General features: G+C 40.9%; 2 protein-coding genes across 6 annotated transcripts; one reads left to right on the forward strand and one right to left on the reverse strand.

Annotated features, from left to right (window-relative positions):
- Nucleotides 1-342: 342 nt before the first annotated feature.
- LOC147267925 (insulin-like growth factor-binding protein 6) lies at nt 343-6,236 on the reverse strand. Its single transcript, XM_086199056.1, has 7 exons — nt 6,232-6,236; nt 6,011-6,136; nt 5,181-5,324; nt 3,454-3,752; nt 1,646-1,674; nt 1,447-1,566; nt 343-1,363 (listed from the first exon to the last, which is right to left on the reverse strand). Exons 3-7 carry the CDS (start codon nt 5,297-5,299, stop codon nt 1,250-1,252), a joined length of 681 nt encoding a protein of 226 aa, XP_086055182.1. The 5' UTR covers nt 5,300-5,324; nt 6,011-6,136; nt 6,232-6,236; the 3' UTR covers nt 343-1,249.
- LOC147267926 (SPRY domain-containing protein 3-like) lies at nt 6,046-20,991 on the forward strand. 5 transcript variants are annotated; one of them, XM_086199051.1, is made up of 11 exons: nt 6,046-6,142; nt 8,809-8,956; nt 9,093-9,168; nt 11,885-12,009; nt 12,796-12,928; nt 13,023-13,211; nt 15,405-15,554; nt 17,577-17,634; nt 17,743-17,862; nt 17,948-18,069; nt 18,157-20,990. In XM_086199051.1, exons 2-11 carry the CDS (start codon nt 8,829-8,831, stop codon nt 18,289-18,291), a joined length of 1,236 nt encoding a protein of 411 aa, XP_086055177.1. In that variant the 5' UTR covers nt 6,046-6,142; nt 8,809-8,828; the 3' UTR covers nt 18,292-20,990. The 5 variants fall into 5 exon arrangements, with proteins under 5 accessions (XP_086055177.1, XP_086055181.1, XP_086055178.1 ...); XM_086199055.1 differs by having other exon boundaries at nt 17,743-17,856; XM_086199052.1 differs by having other exon boundaries at nt 6,055-6,196.
- The last annotated feature ends 121 nt before the right edge of the window (nt 20,992-21,112 follow it).

Consider the following 21,112-nt stretch of genomic DNA (forward strand, 5'->3'; position numbering starts at 1 on the left):
ATCTATCAGTTCATTCTTGAAGTCCTGCAATAAACAATAAATTTGAGAAACAAAAACTAACAAGTTGACAACATCCATCCTCGAGCAAGTTCGTGGATGGATTGTACTTGAAAGTGTTTTTTTTTTTAACGATTACATTTCACCTCCTTCAAAGCTCACTTAAAAATGGATGGAGTGAATATAAACGTACTCAAATGAATCTTATGCAGTTGGTGTTGATTCTATAATCACAAGAAATGGGCGTGTATCATGCATCCAGAGCGTGCATCCATTGGACCCACAAAAAAACAACTTTATTCTGAGAATCCTGTGAAAAGGGCAGATATTCACCCAATTTTTTAAAAATTTATTTTTCCCACTAAAATTTGTCACACTGCTCTAATCCTCTTACAACAAATATGTGTGACATCATGCTCCAATTTTTTTTTAATTTAATTATTTTTTTCTCATCTTCTTATACACAGAAATTCTTTGTATGTGATATGGAGTAAAAGAACAGATGAGATTATTTCCTTGGAAAATATATTTTTATTCTGAAAAAAGGTAGCAAAAATAATTTCTTAGTGCAGCAAAAAAAAACAAAAAAAACAAACCCCACAATATCCCCCTGTTTCTCATTAGCTTGTGTATATTTTGTCATAGCGCCAATCAGCTCCTCTTATTGTTCAACATGTACACGTGCAAAAGGAAAGAGAAACACAAAAAAAAAATGCCCCATTTTAATTCCACTTAAGAAATGTATGTTCTTAAAAGTGTTACCTCTTCTAGACAAACTCTGTTTTGTTTCTTATTTCAAATAATTGTCATAATTAATATAAATAATCACACTTAAAGATACATAAATAGGTTGACATTTAGATATATGTACAGCGACTACAGTGGTTCAGAAATACTGAAAATATATAAATATCATATGTTGAATGCACACAATGTCCACATGTGCACAGTATCCATTAATAACAATAATTATAATAATAACTTGGTAATAAAGTAACTTAAAATATGGAGCCCAAAGTGCAAATGATGGCAGATTTAATTCATTAAGAGACATAGATATAACATGTTGCCCTTAAATAGCAGTGTTAATATGTTCAATAGGGGGCGCTAAGAGACAAAGTTACACCTGAATACTGAAGCAGCTTCTCATTGGTGCAGCTGCTTCCCGCTGCTGGAGGATGGAAGGTGTGAGTCCCTCAGACTCACCGGCGCTCCTTCATCTTCATCTCATGTCGGCCGTGACGCTTAAGCCTCAGACGCTTTTACAGCTCAGGTTGCCGCTGGGCTGAGGCTGAGGAGTCACCGGCGTGCCTCTCTCATCCACACACCAGCACTTGCCACGCTGTTTACCTCGAGACGACCAACACTGCACAAACAAGCAAACAAACACGTGACGAAGTCTCAGTGTTGAAATTCAAATATTTGGAGCGTCTATCGGTGGAAACTGACCTGTTTCTTCCTGAAGAAACCACGCTGGTCACAGTTGGGCATGTAGATGTCATGATGAGATTTAAATAAATGAGCATCAAGGCCGCTGATAAGTGTTGTTAGAAGCTTTCGACATGGAGCCTGTCGGACGAAGAGATCAGTTTGGAGTTAAATATAATACTATTTGTCCCTCTAAATCATCATAAAGATGATTTCCTACCTCATCAGGATCCTCAGTGGGTGCAGCAGCTAGAGTCAGATGAAGGCAAAACATTCAGTGTGGATCAAGAAATGCATTAACAGCTTCTTAGATCATAATTTTACCTAAATTAAACATTATTCGCACATCATTTCAATGCACTGATTCTTGTACGCAAAGCTATGTCACAATCCAACCACTACATCAGGTAGAATAAGCACATTTATCACATAATCACCAATCAAACAAACAAATCCCAGTTATGCTAATTACGTTACACACCAACTGGGCTGAATAATTAATCCAGTGGTCATCAAACTCCATCAAAATGATCTTATCATGTTGTCAAAGGTCAGTCCAGATCAAACATTTAGTCCAAATATGTTATGTTAGCATTATATCCACACATGCCAACAGACCGATGAATTAGCGCAGTAATTAGCAGCAGCGGTGACGAACGTGAAGCACGCGGAACCCAGTAAATCATGACAAAGTAACAATAAAAAGCAAAATTTATGGCAGAGATAAAATGTATGAGTTTCATCACATTCAAAAGCGGCAGCATGGCTCAGAGGTAGAGCGGCCGTCTAGCAATGTCAAAGGGTCGCTGGTTCGATCCTCACTTCCTCTGATGACCATGTCCAAGTGTCCTTGAGCAAGATTTTGAGCAAGAAATTGCTGGACTCGAGACCTGTCCAGGGTGAACCCCGCCTCTCACACAATGCCAGCTGGGATAGGCTCCACCCCCCCACCCCACCCCCCACAACCCTGAACAGATAAGCAGTGGATGGATGGACGCATTAAAAATAAACTTGTAGCCTTTTTATCCTTGGTGTGTGTGAGGAATGTCCATAAATATCTCACGGTATTTTATGACCCTGCTGTAAACACCTGACACATTTTTGGACTAAAGTGTGAACTACTTATTTTCATGCCTCTGAAGCTGCAGGCCTGAGGTGAGATGTTATCAGGATGCCTGTCCATCCATTTGACCGGTTTTTGTCAACACAATATCTCAGGAATGGCTTGAGGGAATTCCTCTAAATTTGCCACAAATATCTACAGGGAATCAAGGATGACCTAAAAAAAAAAAATTGGGGGGTCAAAGTTCAAGGTCACTCTGAGAGACACACATCATAAAGGCATAAAACTGTTATTTGTAGTGTATTATATCTGATGAAATATGGACAAGAAGTGCAGATGAAACTTGGTGGCATGTTTTATCGAGTATTCTTGAACAGGCAGCTGCCTTCGAAAAATAATAAAAAGACCTTCATCCTAGTATTTCTGTTTGCTCAAACTTCTACAGCACAATTCGAGTGGCACTTCTGACAGCTGGAAGAACGACTTGAGTGTTGCTTTTATAATCAGACTGAAATCATGCAATCGCTCCAAAAGGTTCACAACAGCTTTGAGTTACTTTAGGCTTTTAAGGCTTTAAATTTGACCTGCAGCTAAAGGCCAACACGATTCTTTCTTATGTCTCAACACTAAACGCACTACGATGGACCTTGAAATCAATTCTGACAAAGACAAGAATGCAGCCATGCAAACATTTGTCTCACTGTGATACTCCACTACCTCGACTAAAACCTGCAGTTTGCCCAGCACAAATTAAACGAAAACTGTTGTGATTCTCTGTTTTTTTCTCTCTTGACAAGCACCAACTCATAATCTCCTCAGCACAAGATTGATTAAACGCTCATTTGTTGATTAAATGCGAGGTTGTAAAAGTGTCAAACATAAATCAGGAGACGGTGACTAATGTTGAAAATCTTTCACCGTGTTGTAAATCCATTCAGTCGTCCACTTCCTCGTCCAGAACTCACCTACGGTTTGGGTGTTTTCCGTGCTGGTGATGCTGCTGCTGTTGCTGCAGACCCCCCTACCTTCCAGCAGGGTCCGGAGGGGCCTCGGGTCATCTTCTGGAGGTGCACAACGTAGACCACTGGCACAGCTCAGAGTGTAGACCCCACATGGCTCTCCGACAGCCAGAGTGGTGACATTTAACTCTCCAGATGTTTCATTTTGTGAGGGCGTTCCTTTACAGGAGGGGCATCCTCTGGACGGTGTGGTTAGCGGCATTGGGCTTGACAGAACCGGCTGCAGGAGGAGCAGGACCAGCATACTGAAACATAGAAGCATCTCAGCTGTCATCAGATGGGAATCCTGATTCTTCCTCGACACAATCTCAGTTAAAGTCCACCAACTGCAGTCTGTCATGGGTAGTAATTCACTCAATAATGAGGCTGACAAACTCCACTGGCAGCAGCTTTTAAAGAGCCAAAACCCCCCAGGGGAAAACTATGGGAGGGTACATGATGGAGATGATCCCTCTCATTTCAGTTGATCACACCCCGTTTCTCTCGTCAATGACACACACTCACGCCAAAACCATTTGTTGCCAGACATCCTGGAGAAGAATAATGTTTTCTACAGCAACATAAATCACAAGACACTGCTGCGTGCTAATCCATTGTTCTGCCTTAAGGCAAATTTATTTCTAGACTTTCACCATTTAGGTTTGTAGAATTATTGCCCTTCGTCACAAAAAAGACTCTCAGTTTCCCATTTGTCTATATAAAGAATATCTATAATTCTTTCCAGAATGATCAACTACAAGATGTAGTAAGCAGGGGTGGAGCCTCACCTAGTTTTTATTCTTTTATTCTATTTTATTTACTTTAACTGCAAACTACAGTTCATGCAGTTCATCTGAGGGATTAGAAATGCAACGAAAACAGTTCAGCAGAGAGCGAAAAACAAGGCAGCTGTACTTGAAATGCAAAAGTGAAATCAAAGTTACTCTAATCAGATAACACAAGCGCAGGAGAAACAAAATACTATAAAATCACGGAAGTATGATATTCAGTTACTTCCCTCCTTTCTTCCCAGCATTTGTTATTGTCGTGACTTTTCTTTCAATAACATTGTGGTTAAGAGAGTCTGCAACTGTAGGGGAAAATATCTGAAGGAAATGGTCCACATTAAAGGAGTGCCACTTATAATGTTGGATGACTAAGACATTAATAGCCACCAACAAAAACGTCCCACCCTGCAAATTCCAGTACGTGTGAGTCACAAACAGATTAGGAGTCAAGGTCTGAAAACATGTCTTCTGAGTGAATGTATCATTAGCATCCGCTCCGAGGGAGGAAGTGGACTATTAATCTCTAATATCAGGGACACTAACATCTGGCCACTGAAACAGTAAGAAAATCCTACTCAAGAAGAAATACTACTGAGATATTTCACTTAGACACTAGCTAAGATGTAGTGAGACAACTTGAACTGAAAACGTAAAATGTAAATGATAAAACTAGAAACTTTTCAGAAGATTTAATTGTGTTTACACTGAGGCATCCATCGCTCTCACATCTGTATTTGACTGAACTGAATACAAAGTACTTTTGCATTGGTGACACATGGTTTCTTGAAATGTGACCAAAAATATTAAAGTATTAAATTTTTTCTGGTTAAATCTTATTATAAATGCTGGAAATCTCTGTCTGAGACCGGATTAGCTCATGTTTGATTGATGTCAAACTTGGCATACATGTTCGTTGCTGATGCAGTGCCCAGTTTACAGTCGGGGGTCTGAGATGACAGTCTGGATGACAGACAGATGGTAGACAGACTACAGAGGGAGCTTCTCAGGGACATCAAACAACCCATGATCCAGCCTGAAACAGGTACTGCACTGCAAGAAAAACAGAAAATATACAACATCAGGCATCGAAATATCACAACAATAAAATGACACTGTAATTTTCATGCACTGATGGAACAGGTAAATGTTGCTGTTTTGTTTTTTGGGGGTATTTTTGCAGGGTTTTTTTTTTCTATGATTAATTAATCAAGAATAATACATAATTTTGCCAACTCTACATTTAAAATGAAAGAGCAGTACTATTACTACTGGAAGAATTATTGATTGAGGTACTCAGTAATTCCACACTGATACTGTAATGTTTTAAAATATTGCGACATGAGACTCATTTCTCAGTGGCCAATGAACTGCAAATCAGAATGAAACTCAACATCATGATGTTGAGTAACTTCACATTTCTATTTCTGCACTCATTCCAGGAAACCAATTGACTGAGGTCCTCATTTTCTATGAGGACAAGCATTGGCCGAGACATTAAACAAATGACAACAAACCAGAATGAAATAAATATACAAATACGCGAGACAGCAGTGTCAATTAAATCAGGGCACTTATGAAGACCTGCAGGAGAGTTCAATTCCGTTTTAGTTTATGATGCAAGAGATTCTAGGAGACTGCTGCTCTGTATGTGTAATGTTTAACCGAGATGAAAACATGACACACACACACACACACGGAGAGACAAACGGGCGGCAGTGCACAGGTTAAAGACTCACTGTACGTATCCTGAGATGTGATTGGTTAAAGGGGCGGGACTTCCGACAGCGCAGGTTGGACGTAAACTGACAGTCTTCACCTCCTCAAAATTGGAAGAAAGCGAAGAAGCTCGAGTCCCAGCTTGTCTAACCGTAAGGAAACAATATAAGATAAATTGGATGTGAACAGTTAAAGGATTAGCTGAGGTAAAGTCATGTTTACGGCTATTTTTCACTCTCACGGCGCGATAATGTAGTATCAGCAAGGCAGCCGCTCGGCCAACCGAAGTCTGCCCGTAGTTTGGGAAATCTGATGCTGCGTTTGCAGTCCGCTCGTAAATAGGTAAACTAAAGTGATAGCTCAGGGGTTTGTTTACATTCTGGTACAAGTTTGTTCGTCTGCTTGGACTGGTTATTCGATTTTCACAGTTTCCCTATAGCGTTCATGTTTCTATCCATTTTATTCCCTTTTTCTTTTAGACACAACTGTAATATATATATATATATATATATATATATATATATATATATATATATATATATTTTTTTTTTTAATTTCACCTACTCGAGTCGGACTCAAGTCTATTCTATCCCAGTCAGTAAATCTACATGATACGATACTTTAATGTTGCTGAGGTATGAAACAGGTTTATAAGGGCAGCCAGGTGTGTCCGATTACATAACCTGATAGAAACAAGTATGACAGATGTATGAGCAAGTAGAGCGCCAGGAGAACCAGTGGTGGACAAAGTACACAACCTCAAGATCTGGATAGGTGTAGATACTCATGGTCAAATACTACTGCAATACAATAAGTACCTAAGAAATTGGTAAGTATTCAGATGTACGTCTTCTTTTAAATACCAAAAATATCAAATAGCACTTCTGTATTATTTTCACACAGCATGAACAGACCTTGCAGCCCTCTGAATGAACATCTTCCTCGCTCAGTGCCACACAAAGCCAATAGAAAAGGCTATAAAACATCAGTATAGAGATGCCACTGAGTGGAATCAGGGCTTTTTTCCTGAGGAACAAAGCTCATGGCCAATAGCAAAACCATAAATGACAAAACAAAACTAAAGCTGATTTCAAAGCTTTGTGTTTAAAAGTATCCAGTAAGGATAATCTTCATAGAAATGTAGTACAGTCAAAAGTACATTAATTGTCTTTGAAAAAGAGTCACACGCATGAAAGTTCCCAAAGAAACCAATACTCCGAGTAAATTTTCTCTTAAAATATGAAGCACTTTGCAACTGTTCATCACTGAATGGAACACTCACAAGACTGGTGCAGTGATCGATGAGTCAGTTGTCAAAACAGCACTTGAGGGGAAACTATTTAGGCTTTCAAGGTCCCCTCCTCTCTCACCGGGCCCCTTAATTTGTGTATGTTGGCCCGTGTTCCTTGTAATTATTTAATTTATCAAAGATGCCTGTTTCCACTTCTCATATTCACTCCTGGTTCAATTAAAGGTGACAGGCGTCACTCATCCCGGGGCCCAGCGCTGACTCGTCACGCCACTGCTAACACCAGCGTACAGTCGAAGAAGCGCCTGTCTATCACCACAAATATTTTTGTTAACACTCACGTTGTCTAGTGCGTGGGACAAAGTCGAAATGGAAAAACACACCAATTCCTCACAGGAAGGGTTTGGCCTGAGGATCACACCCAGGTCCTTCCTGTTGCCAGGCAACAGTGTTACTCTCGTTGCAAAGGTGAACTTTCACTGATGTTTTATTCTCCTTCTGCTCTCAACTGAAACCACTGATGTTACCAATACTGCCGTGATCAGTATTTCCTTGCTTGTTGTCTCCAACAGAAATACTGATTATGACAAGATAATTTAGTCAATTGAGGTAGTTAATGATCTTTTTATTGACCTATTCTTGATAAAGACTAGGAAAAGGAAACTGATTTTTACCACTTACTGACAACTATAACAGTTGTATTCTCCCAATACCTATTGTCCTGTCACCAAAGCCTAACAGAATATGTTCTGGTACCTGACATCTCAAACCCATTTTATGATATGAAAGTAATACTGCCAGAATCCCTGCAGCTGAGTCAGAACTGTTGTACAAATCCAGAATAATGTAGCAGACATTTTACACAAATAGTTACAGACACGTACTTTACCCCTGGAAGCTTGTGAAGTAGAGACAAAATAATTTGACTTTTCTTTTTGGATTGGAATGTTTCTAAAATGATTGTGTTGTGAAGTTTAGTCAAAATCTTCAGCCAGTACCGTGTATGTGTATCTATATCTATATCTCTATCTATCTATCTATCTATCTATCTATCTATCTATCTATCTATCTATCTATCTATCTATCTATTTATCTATCTATTTATCTATCTATCTATCTATCTATCCATCTATCATCTATCTATCTTTCTGTCTATCTATCTATCCATCTATCTATCATCTATCTACCTATCTATCATCTATCTATCATCTATCTATCTATCTTTCTATCTATCTATCTATCTATCTATCTATCTTATCATCTATCTATCTATCTTTCTATCTGTCCATCTATCATCTATCTATCTTTCTGTCTATCTATCATCTATCTATCTATCTTTCTATCTATCTATCTATCTATCTATCTATCATCTATCTATCTATCTTTCTATCTATCTATCTATCTATCTATCTATCTATCTATCTATCTATCTATCTTTCTATCTCTCTATCTCTCTATCTATATGTATATGTCTTTTTAAATTTTACCTCCAAGTATGAAAGCGATAATGTTTCTCACGGTTCTCCAGAGTTGCTAATAAACAACATAACTTGTTTCTTTATGTTCTAGAATTGTGATGATTTTTAGACATGGACGACATAAACCTTCATTATCGTTTTTTGAACTGGAGAAGGAGAATACGAGAAATTCGTGAAGTGCGAGCAGTACGGTATCGGGAGCGTCTGAAGTGGATGCTGCGCGATGGAGACGTACTCAGGTAAGTGTGAGAATAATTTGAACTGGCGCTTGATTTTATGTAGGTCTTCAATTTGTAGAATCATCAGCTCACTTGCTTTTGTTTGGATTATAATCTACACAGTTTATATGAGAAGTCCTTTTGGATCTTTTTTAAGGTATCATGGGAACTCAGACGAAGTTGGCTGTTTTGTGGCGGCGAGGCCGTTGTCTAGAAGAAATCGCTATTTTGAGGTAAGAATAACAGGAGTGGGGGAAAAAATATAGATGTAGAAAGATGATGAGAGGCGACTTGGCAGGTTATCGTGTCTTTTTGTGTTCTTTCTTTCATCATCTTGCGTCATGAAAAAAAGAAATAATGATGCCTCACGGGAGCAGCATTTATTTGAGGAGCAAATATCATTGAGAAAACAGGTTAGTTGAATATTGGGCAGCTCATTTTACATCGTGTGCTGACTGAGACTAGCTTTCCTGTAATCGGTAAAACTAATGCAGATCCTTCAAGTTACAGTAATATTTCTGTATGGCCACATTTGTTCACACCAAAGACTGAAGCTGTGTCAGCAGTTAAGCCTAGTCCCACCGCTAAAAATAGCAACTTTTTAATCTCTGCATGCTGATCCGTTCCAGACAGTGAAGCAGAAAAGACAAACTGTATATTATACTTGTTAATCAGAGGGGAAACCAGAGAGAAGCATAGTCGGAGGTGTAAGGGCTCTGATCTCATACTCTGTGCTTGCACAACATGATCCAAACTCACTGGAACGGATATTGGAAGAAGAAATATACATTGTTTGCTATAATCCAAACAAATGTTCTCCCCGAGGACCAGTGAGTCACTGGGATTATAGGCTTTTGTTGGTGAATTCCCAGAGAGAAGCAGGAACATCTGTAAGATTCATGTTTATTAAGGCTTAACCAGCAAAGTACAATCTGTGTGTGAAGTCATCAATATCTGAATAATGAGCCATCGCTTCAACAACACTATTAGCCAGCAGTGTTGTAGAATTCTGAGTAACTGCTGTTAAATGGGGTTGAAATGTACCCAACCCTTCAGGATTAGCCTCGACTGAGATGGTTAATGTTGCACTAAAGATGAAGAAGCAGCTGCTACATGAGCAGATACAACATAACGTGTGTGTGTGTGTGTGTGTGTGTGTGTGTGTGTGTGTGTGTGTGTGTGTGTGTGTGTGTGTGTGTGTGTGTGTGTGTGTGTGTGTGTGTGTGTTGCTTGCTATCTTTATAGACTGGGTCCAATACAGCAGCTTCCTTTTGTCAGCCAACAGATTTGTTTCTCAGAGTCAAATATGTTTCAGTTCATGATGAATAATGGGCTCATTTGTTTATTTCACTCTCCTACATTATGCTGCTGAGACTGATTCTTAGAATAAACCATGTTCAAACTTGCCTAACACACACACATCCTGTCCCAGTTTGACGTGTGGCGATACAGAAACCAAACCTCTCAACCTTTATATTTACTTGTGTTTCATCCTTGTGACTCACCCTGGGGGAGGCACAGTGGAGGAGGAGGAGGGAGGAAGTGATCTGCGTCAGTGGGGATATGGGATAGTCAGTCATAGTGGATGCTGATGTTACATTTAGGGGTCAACCGCACGTCTTATAATGAAGATGGTTGAAAAGGGAATGTATTCAAAGGAAAGAAGAACTCCCTCTTCTCTTTGACCTGGATTGGCTAGCAGTTCTTGGACTGTAGTGTGTATTCAGGTGTGATCAAGAAGGTTTTCTCTTCACTTTTATTCAATATGTTGTGGTTTATGAAGAGAAACAGGCAGGTGACGAAGAAATACAGGAATGCTTAGGTGCTTTTTTGAGTGCCAAGGACCAGTGAGGCTGTTCTGATGGCCCCTGGTGGCCCAAAACCTTCCTTAGATACTTTTATGATGGCCTTTCTATTTATCACTCGTGAAGTTCAAAATCCAAAAAACAAACAAACAAAATATTAGGTCATGTAAAAATCTTTCCCTTGCTATTCACACATAAACAAACAGAAACTCATATCATGATCAGCTGACATTAGATATACGGTATTTAAAAATCTATTCTTCCATGTGATGTCCAAGGAAACATTTGCTACACACTATCATAATACAGAGCAAGAATCGGTCATTACTCGCTGGTATACGATGTTGTAGAGAGGAAAATCTGTTTGTTTAAAAGAGATGTGGTGTCTTCAGGAATGCCTCCATTTAGGTCGAGAGGCCTTCGGGTCCATTGTCCAAATTTTGTTTGGTTTTGGCAGTTTGTTCCGTTGAAACCAGGTCGAGATGTTCCTAAACTAGTTCTGGACGTCGGACTGGACGGTTTCCTCACTTTCCAGTGAATGAATGTAGTCCTCTTTCCAAAGAAACATGCCACGCTTGCCTTTAGCTCCAAGCAAGTCTGAGTTTTCTCATTGAAATTTGAAGAAGCCTATCCACGCTTTCCTTATAAAGTTATTAATGCACTTTCAGGTGGAGGGAGGGTCTCATTTCTCTCCTGAATTCCCGTGCACGCCATCGTTGTGATCTCATTTGCCTGGCAGTCATGTGCTCATGGATATTTTTTGTTACCCCCAACTGTTCCCCATCAGCAAACAAATATTGACATCACCGTTAGTCCCTGCAGCAGTTCCTGGCTCCCAGCTTAGCCCATCAGCACCCTCTGGACCCCGTCAGCCCCGGTCTTATCTGGGAGGACCGCGTTTCTCAAGACATTAGAATCCCAAACTCATGCAAATTTTATTTTATAACAAAACACACAACATTTCGCATATTCTTTATTTCATCCAAAACACTGAATCAACCTGAAAGTGTCCAGATGTTTAGATAAAACAGCATGTTGGTCTACAGTTGGGTGAAGAAGAAACCCTTGTTAGAGGCAATAGAATGTAAGAAGAGCTCCTTCAGGAAGGTGTTCTGCTGTGGTTAAGCTACTTGTCATGTTTCAGGTGACAATCATGGATACAGGAGTCAGGGGGATGATTGCTGTTGGCTTGGTGCCTCAGTTCTACAAGCTGGACCACCAGCCGGGCTGGCTCCCACATTCTGTGGCTTTCCATGCGGACGATGGCAAGTATGTGATGATGATGGATGTGAAGAGGGAGGACGCTCTTGAGGGTCATGTGACATTTAAAGGCAGCAGTAATGTTATAAATCCCTCAAAGGTTTCCCACAAACGCACAGAACATCAACTGATGTTGTCATGTTAAAGAATGAGGAACTAAGAGTGCGACGTGCCTTTGAAAAAGGCTTGCCTGAGAAAAGTGGCATATTTAATGTGCTGAGTTTTGTCGGTCAGGACCAGAGTACAATAGAGCTCATTTAAAGGGGAACTTGATAAATGTACATTGCACATGAAGTGTATATCTCGTGAGCCCCTCGGAGAAGCTGCAGTCACACTGTGGTGACTGTGCAGCATCGGCTCCAACACCAGCTCTCATTGTACAAATCAGCTCTCTACTGAGTGTTTCCTCGGAATGTACCGTGAATTCCGGTATATTCAATACACCACCGTAAAACTTCCCCTTAGAAAGTCACACAATGGTGGGAAAGAGCGGCACACAAGCAAAAAGACAAGTAATATTTAACAAACACGGAGCAGTGTTCAGTTGGTGCTCCTAATTATTCAGAGTATTGTAAATGGATAAAATCTCATTTAGATAAACCCATAAATGCAGCGATCACTTTAAACATACAATATGATTTGCTCTCTTCGAACACCAGAACAACTGTTTTCTTTTACTAGAAATATTTTTCTTGTCCCTTTTACTGTTTGTTTGTTGGTTTAAAATGTGGTAATGATGATATCACGTGACGACTTCAGGTTCGGCATTGAATTGCTCTCCCTGTATTTCTGTAGACTGTATAACGGTAACACTGTAGGACAGCAGTTTGGTCCAAAATGCTGCCGGGGGGACAGAATGGGCTGTGGAATATCCCTCGACGCTGAGGATGGTCAGTTAACCGTATTTTTTACCAAGAATGGTAAAGAAGTAAGTCCATTCCCACTTCACTCGATGTGTTTTGTTGACTTCATAGTTCAAGGGTCTTTATTGAAGGGTGCTGTACGTGAATATGTGCCCCCAGGTCGGCAGTGTGGACATCCCAGCATCTCCTGAAGCTCTCTACCCTGCTGTGGGAATGCACTCACTTGGAGAAGAAGTCCTGCTGGACCTGCATGCTGAATGGGGGATGGAGGAGGACGAAGGGCAGATGATAGTGGATAGCCATGAAGACGACTGGGCCCGCCTCCATGACATCAAAGTGACCGGCTCGGTGAGTCCTGCAGCAGAGAGACCGGAACCTCTCAGGCTGAAAAATAAAGCAAACGCGGACTTGTCAAAAACTGCTGTTCAATGAGTGACTGCTGCTTCATTTTTCATGAGAGCTGATGGAACAGGAATTTCTGAAGTCAGAAATCTGTTCTCAAGTATAATATTAATCCCCATATTTAAATGTGTAATTTTGATCTAGGCAGCTGAATTTATCCTAAATTGATCTTTTTGAAGACAACATACATCAACAATGTGTTTGCAGATTGATTTACTCTCACTTCAGTTTGCCCAAATCGGCCTGGCGTTCTCTTGTTCTGGAGGTCCTGCTGTGCTGTGAGCGCACAGTCAAAGAGGTTTCATCTTGATTGATGAAAATAACTTAGTTCCTTCACTGATGAAGGAAATTTGAAGACATTTTACACGCAGCAGGAAAGTAGACTATCTGGAGAAACTGATCATGTCAGTGTACTGTCAACCAGCTCTAAGGTAGCGTACCGCCGCCTGCTGTTCTGGAGGTGTACATACCTCCATTAATGGTTCTGTCATACTGGGGATGACGGCATAAATCTAAGTGAATTTGGTCAATTGCAACTTTGCAATCCTCTCGTGACGCTTTAGTTTAATAAACGAGGCTTTGCCAAAGTCAAACAAAAAAGTCTTAATAGTTAAGATCAGAGGTTGTGAATTTATGAGTTTTGAAATCAGATGGAACGATCAGGAAATAAAGAGTACTTAATAAGGGAGGACAAGGCTACAGAGTGTGTGTCTGACTCAGACGGCGATGCCAACAAAACCTGAGTTGAAAGAAGATGGGCGGGGTCTGCAGCTGAATAGCCTGTGGGAAGCAGCAAATAACCTGCGTGTCATCGACACATTTAATCACTCGGAATGTCTGCAGGTTTGGCTTTCCTGGTGTGAATTACCCACAAACCACAGTCTGAGCTCCCAGCCAGTCACCCTGCACGTCCTCGTATTATATAAAGAGAAAAGTGATGCTTTTCTCTGTGCTGAGGAGACTCATTACACACTCTTGAATTTGATTCTGAAGTTTTAATTTCACATTTGAAATGATGATTTTTTGGTGCCAGTGGTTGAGTGTCTGGATGTAATTACCTCATTTGTATTAATTTTTAAATTTGCACCAACTTAATGTTTTCTCCCGTTGAGTGTTGCAAACTGTTAGGACTGCATGTGATGCAATCATTTATTGGACACACAACATCAAGGTGTGTCAAAGACTCGTCTTTAGGAGGTCACACACAAGCTGGTGCTGCTCACATACACAGAACATGACGTAAAATGCAACAGCCGGCTGTTTATTTATTAGTAGTTTACTATCAGCTTTTATCCAAATGAGCCCAGCCAACAATATAACACTGGAGTGGCTGTTAACCTGTGACAGCTGCTCGTTACACCACCACGTACTGTCAGAGGAGGAGGTATTGAAGAAAAGTCCTCCTCTGATAATGGACCAGTGTGTCGGTGCTGATGGATGAGTTCTGCTGTTCTTGCTGAAGGGAAACTACTCGGATTTAACGGGCTTGTCACACCATACCAGCAGTATTCCGCGTTTAAATCTCTTCACGTTCACATGGTCACATTGTCTCATATCCAAAGATGGGAGGTCCACCATCTTTGACAGCCATTTCTTGTTTCACTGTGTCCAAATAAAATGATTGCAAACTCCGATTTTGCCGTTCAATACGATAGTTTGACTTTCCATTTTAATAAGGTAAAGCTTTTATTGTCTCTTTTTTCATATATACAGTATATTTCACCTCAAACATTCACCTGAGACATTCAGGTTTTAGGGCAAGTTCACTGCAGAGCACAACAGGAAGACTTATTGAAAGCAGTAGATGCAAGCTGCAGTTCTCGAGCTGCGTTTAAAAAGACCTCATTTGATTAGAGGATGTTCAACGTGACAATGTGCATGAAACTGGGGTAGATCTGTCAGGGAGTCTCTCAACATGATCCACTTGTAACTCTGAGGTCTCTGACAGATGATCTGAATCATCAGCTCTCAGGGGACGGACCTGCATGTGATTCAGCTTGAATGAGTGTTGATATCAGTCCTTCTGTCGATGAATACTAGCCGATATTTGGGGCTTGTACTCCAGGTGGTGTCTACAGCTACAGTCATGACTCTGTGTGTGTGTGTGTGTGTGTGTGTGTGTGTGTTTTCCTTCCTCAGCTGCTGGAGTATGTGGGGAAAGGGAAGAGCATCGTGGATGTGGGTTTGGCTCAGGCTCAGCGACCTCTCAACACCCGCTTCCACTACTATGAGCTGGAGATCACAGACGCTGGAGAGAAGTGTTACATCGCCCTGGGGCTGGCACGCAGGGTAGGAGGCTCCTGGTTTTAGTCAACACCATAATGATCACATGTCACTAGCGCTGTGGGTACTTGTCTGCACACACACACACCTTGTTATCCCTCTCTCTCACGTGCACCGTTTGCTCTCCCACTTTCCAGTCTGAATGATGGATTAGCGAAAAGAGGAAAAAGCTGGTAATGCACATGTCTGGGTTTCTGTTGAGAGGGTTGTTGTGTTTAATGGTTAAAGAAATACAGCAGGGAGGAATGTGAATACTAGTCATGTCTAAGCCTAGTCAGTCTCCATGACCTCGGTGCTGTCTGTCCCATTCCTGTTAACGTGATATCTCAGGAGTGTCTAAGGGAATTTCTTCAAATGTGGATCAAATTTCTCTTCTGGACTCCAGGATGAACTGAGCAGATTTTGGTGGTCAAAGGTCAAGGTCACTGTCCACCCACTCATAAACACAGCTCTTGGAACAACTTGCTACAAAATATCCACTGAGTTTCAGAGGTCAAAGGTCACCTGCGAGAAAACAAACAGATTTGAAAACTGAAGTGTTCCATAGGTAAAGTCAGCTTGATGACAGCAGCTGAACGTCTGTGTTATGGTCTGAGTACGTGCGGAATGTTCACACATCAGAGTTGCCTTCAGACTTGACGTGTCGTGACATCACAACGGGCATCGTACACATGCTCTTGGATATACCTCAAGCACAATAAAGCTTTGCTGAGGATGCAGTCTTTGGGTTTGGTGATGGTGCCGAGTGTGTGGGAGGTGGTGGATCTGTGTTGCTCTCAGCTGTAATCTGCTACTCTGCAGTTAGTGTGTGTGGGCATGTCGCACCCTCAGGTCAGACGTCAGGCAGAATAGAGCTCTGTCATTTTGCTGATTGTTTTCCAGGAATTGTTTTTCTCCGTGTGTCTGCGGTTTGTGTGGAGCATTATAAATCCTTCAGATGGTCATTCCTGAGGTTTTGTTCCAGCCAACGTCATCTCCTGCAAGATGCATCCGTCTTAGCCCTCGCAACAGAAATCAAAACAGAGGTGTCTCCCTGTTTCACAGTGGCATGATGAACAGTTTCTAGTTGCTCAACTGTTGCACGAAGTGTTTACAGTGAACCCTGTGTTTTACCCTTCGGGGAGAATCTTTACCCCAGTCATGGCTGACACCTTATCTCTTTAATTCTCCCTCTTATCTTCCCCTGCGTGTCCTCCAGTGTCTCCTTGTTGCTGGGTCATCATGCCTTCATGTTAGGGATCTGTGTTAGTAGCTCCTCACACTCCCTCCTTCTTGGACACTTCAGGCTCTGGTTAGTTGAAATGATCTTGACTTGATACCAGCCCACATTGTGTCAGCCAAGATTATTATTGCCTGTCATCAGTGGATTAATTAAAAGGGGAATGGGATTACAGGAGTCGGTAAGATGGATCCAGACAGGGTTTTGGTGCAGTGAGTATGCAGGTTTCTTGTTCCTGCTTAAAGTCTCCTTGAACCTCTGTTATACTTATTTATCAATTTCTTTTTTAATATTTTTTGAAATTTCTAAATGTTCTGACCCAGGTGATAATAACAGTACAGATTCCAGTATCTCTAGTTTTCTGTCGTGTTTTTGCTGATGTTTTTTCACCTCTTCTTTGGTAATGAAATATGAAAGCACAAGTTTGACTGCTCCCCCTGTGGTCAGTCTACATCCCTGTACCCTTATACTCAACTCTAATTGTAAAATTATCACCAAAAAAAAATTTGACCCATTACACTCCAGTAGTTCCCCAGTTTAAGTGTCGTGGTTTTGTTTTCTCATAATAAACTTCATGCTCCTTCTCCTCTGCGTGAGATTGCCCATCAGACCAGAATCCTTCCCAACTCATGGTATCAAACAATAATAATCTTTTAGGCAAAAAAATTCACCACTTTGCTAAGAGAGAAAAAATATATTGAATGGAAGATTTTTCTTTATGCATACACAAGTTGCCCTGATAAAATGAATCAGGTTCATGTAACTGATGGGTTTGTAAATCCTAATCTGTTTACACTTTTGTCTCTCAGGATTATCCGAAAAACAGACACCCAGGTTGGAGCCGAGGGTCCATAGCGTATCACGCAGGTGAGTGTCGGTGCAATCAGTAATAGTTATCACATGTTCTGATAGTTTCGTGTCAACATACACTCTCCGTTGTGACATACACACTCGAAACGCTGTGTGTTTTTGCAGATGATGGGAAGTTGTTCCAGGGCAGCGGGGTTGGGGACGCCTTTGGGCCACGCTGTTTTGAAGGAGACGTTATGGGCTGTGGGATCATGTTCCCTCGTGACTACAGCCTGGATGGTGCAGGTGAATGTTGTGGTGAAACAGTAGAATTTGTCTAATTTCTAATTTCTAATTCTAAAATCTAATTTGTCTGTTGGTGTTTGTTTAGATGATGTAGACGAATGGGACATCGAAGGGACTGTGAAGCCCAGTGAAGTTCAGAACGACTTGTATGCCAACAATGAAGATGAGGAGGAAGCTGGAGAAGATTTGGAGGGAACAAAAGTCATGGTGAGATGCTGAAAATTACAGTAGTGGAAAAAGAGACCTCTTAAACCTTCAAACTAATCTCTTTGCTGCCCTCTTGTGGTTGAGCAGGTTTTCTTCACCCGAAATGGAAAGGTAGTTGGCCGGAGGGAAGTGGTCTTACCAGTAGGGGGCTTCTACCCAACCATTGGCATGATGAGCACCGGGGAGAAGGTCCGAGTTGACCTGCACCCCCTCAGTGGCTGACCAACCGACTCAAAAACCAGAACAAGGACGGATGATTGAGCTCCCGCCAGATTAAATAATACCTCCACATCAACCAACGTGATACTTGAAGAGTCACAGGAGTGTCGGCTGCAATCATGGCTCCCTCAAGCTGGAAGAACGATTGAACGTGCCAGCAGAGGCATTTTTATTAAAAAAAAAAAAAAAAATTGTAAATATGATGCCTGCCTCAAAAAGTGCTTTATAATGAAGTGTATTTATAAGATGTCCTTCAACCAGTCAGAGGCTTTAATGGGTGAAACACTATTTTTAACTCCTCAATCACACGTGTAGAGTGTAAGTCACCAGAACATTGAATGTAGAAATGCAGACTCAGTTACTCCTGATGAGAAGACCATAATCAGCAATAACTGTGCTCAGTAGCAGACTTCTGACCAAACTGATGGGGTATTACTGACACTCAGTGGTGAGAGTGTGTGTTATAACATGGGAATCATTCCATGCTTGTGTGTGTGTAAAGAATGATGGGATCATTCAAATAATCATTTCTGACTTTCAAATGCTGTGTAGCAATAAGCAGGTTCAAAAGCAGAATCAGAAATCATCTTAATATCGTTGTTGGTAGTGATGGATTATTCTGGATGGATGCGTGGGTTCTCTCTGGTACTCCAGCTTCCTCCCACAGTCCAAAGACATCAAGAGGGGACGAGGCTGATTGATACTCTAAATTGACTGTAGGTGTGACTGTGAGTGTGAATGGTTGTCTGTCTCTATGTGTTGGCCCTGTGATGGACTGGTGACCTGTCCAGGGTGAACCCTGCCTCTCACCTGAAGGCTGCTGGGATAGGCTCCAGCCCCCCGCAACCCTTAATAGAAAGGAATAAGCGGAAGACGATGGATGGATAATTCTTCTTATTTGGATGAATACATGTTGTTAAAATCAAAACCTTGATTGAGAAGAACCCAGAACTTACTTGGCCTGCACAGACGATCATATTAGTCCATCTTTGTTATTTTCAATATGACAGTTTCTTGTTTTTCCTCACAAGTATAGAAATATCTGATGTAGCCACACACACCTGCATGGCTGTCACAGTTAACCTTTCACACTCACAGCAAACCAAGAACACAGCTAATTTCCATGTTTGAAGCTTAATAGTGAATGCGATGCCAAAACACAAGAGTTTTATAGGAAAAAGACAAATAGGACGTTGCTGTATTTATTGTCTTTTCTGGGTTATTTTGAAGGGAAAGGGACAAAAAAATGTGTCTCAGTAAGGGAAAGCTGTGAGGAGCAACTCCCCTGAGTGTTAAACCCCTTCAGGATAAGTGATGACTAGACATAGCTCAGCATTTTAATATGAATTATTGAAATGAATGTTGAAAATGAAGCCATAACTAAGAATTGCTGCTCTCAGGAATATCAGAATTGATCTATTTTTTTTGTAATTTTGCTGCATTTTGAAGAAACTGTCCTTTGTGTGTCATGCATTTTATTTTTTATTTTTGTTTTTTTCTTTGACTTTTAAAATGGAACCGTTTAAACACTTTACACCCCCCCCCCCCACCGAAGCGATAGTAATCACAACAACATAGGTGGAAGTTGCAGTTGTGTATGAGTATGCAAAATACTGTAAAACATGTCAGACAGAGGAAACTCACATCTTCAGCTGGTGCAGATGTGACAGCTTCCTATTTTCCCAACCCTCCCCCAAAAACAAAAATCCACCTCTAAATAATATGCGGCGCTAAGAGATTAATCTGGTGATGAGATTACTAGAGCATTGTGATAGAGCATTGTGAGGGCTTGAATTTAAGGAACTTTAATTTCTATGTAAAGGTGATGCGCAACTGTTTTAATTGTAAAGTTGCTTTTCATTTTCTAAATTTTGTACGCCTTATTCACAATCGCAGCATGTTTCTATGCGGGCTGCTTCATGTTACACACTGTGACTTTTTCATAAATATGACAATCGGCTGTTTAGCGATGGTGACAAGTGACGTAAAGAAAAACTTCAATACTGTATTTTATTTTCTTAAACAGGATCTGCTATAGACAGATTTCAGGTGAGCTTGGTGCCTGAAGTAAATCACGGTAGAACTTCAGATATACAAATTAATGTTTGACCTAATGACCAAAGTGCCTGTGTGAGACTTTTCGGGAGACACTGCTGGTTCAGGGTCGGTGTTGACGTTTGCGTCTGGAGACTCTCTGGATCCGTGATGTCCTGAAGACTCAAGATCCTGCTGGATTTTTCCTCTGAAGATGGAATAACTGAGGCCAACAATGACTCGAACTACGATGCCGAGCTGCTGCTAACCACCTCACTTCACATCAGCCTGTACTGTATCAGGGTGTGTTCATGTCTATGCTGTTGATGCTTCAGCTCTACCGAGGGCAGAACTCTTGTCTTTGTGTTTTTTTATTATCATTATGGTGCAGTTTTATGATTACACAGTCATATTAATATTATGTATGCTCCTCTGTTGCACGCTTTTCATATTCAGGCCTACTTTTTTGTGTTTTGTGTTGACCATCATGAAACAAGTTGAAAAAAGTATTTTTATGTCTCGGTTTTGAGGAAGTTCATGCATGTTTAAATTAATTGTCTACTTTTCCGTAATTCTCCAATTTTATTTCAAACAATTACGTAAACATGACCGAAAATAATAAAAAAAGGAAAAGTGATATTTTATTTCACTAATAATGCGGCTCTTTTTTTTTCTGTTCCCATCAGTTGTGGTATAATGGATGTGCTGTTGAGGCGGCATGGCTCAGAGGTAGAGTGGCCGTCCAGCAACCAAAGGGTCGCTGGTTTGATCCTCACTTCCCCTGGTGACC

Source organism: Aulostomus chinensis, chromosome 3 (genome assembly GCF_037954235.1).
Source record: "Aulostomus chinensis isolate RoL2024-O1b breed Wild chromosome 3, RoL_Achi_v1.0, whole genome shotgun sequence".
NCBI lineage: Eukaryota > Metazoa > Chordata > Actinopteri > Syngnathiformes > Aulostomidae > Aulostomus > Aulostomus chinensis.

What these genes read in the sequence shown, in the direction of transcription:
- LOC147267926 (XM_086199051.1), top strand. Translation starts at nt 8,829, where the DNA reads ATGGACGACATAAACCTTCATTATCGTTTTTTGAACTGGAGAAGGAGA. An exon ending in GAAGAAATCGCTATTTTGAG is followed by an intron (nt 9,169 to 11,884) that starts GTAAGAATAACA and finishes GTCATGTTTCAG; the next exon opens with GTGACAATCATGGATACAGG. An exon ending in TGGAGGGAACAAAAGTCATG is followed by an intron (nt 18,070 to 18,156) that starts GTGAGATGCTGA and finishes GTGGTTGAGCAG; the next exon opens with GTTTTCTTCACCCGAAATGG.
- LOC147267925 (XM_086199056.1), bottom strand. Translation starts at nt 5,299, where the DNA reads ATGGGTTGTTTGATGTCCCTGAGAAGCTCCCTCTGTAGTCTGTCTACC. An exon ending in ACTGCATCAGCAACGAACAT is followed by an intron (nt 3,753 to 5,180) that starts GTATGCCAAGTT and finishes TCTATGTTTCAG; the next exon opens with TATGCTGGTCCTGCTCCTCC. An exon ending in CCACTGAGGATCCTGATGAG is followed by an intron (nt 1,567 to 1,645) that starts GTAGGAAATCAT and finishes TTCGTCCGACAG; the next exon opens with GCTCCATGTCGAAAGCTTCT.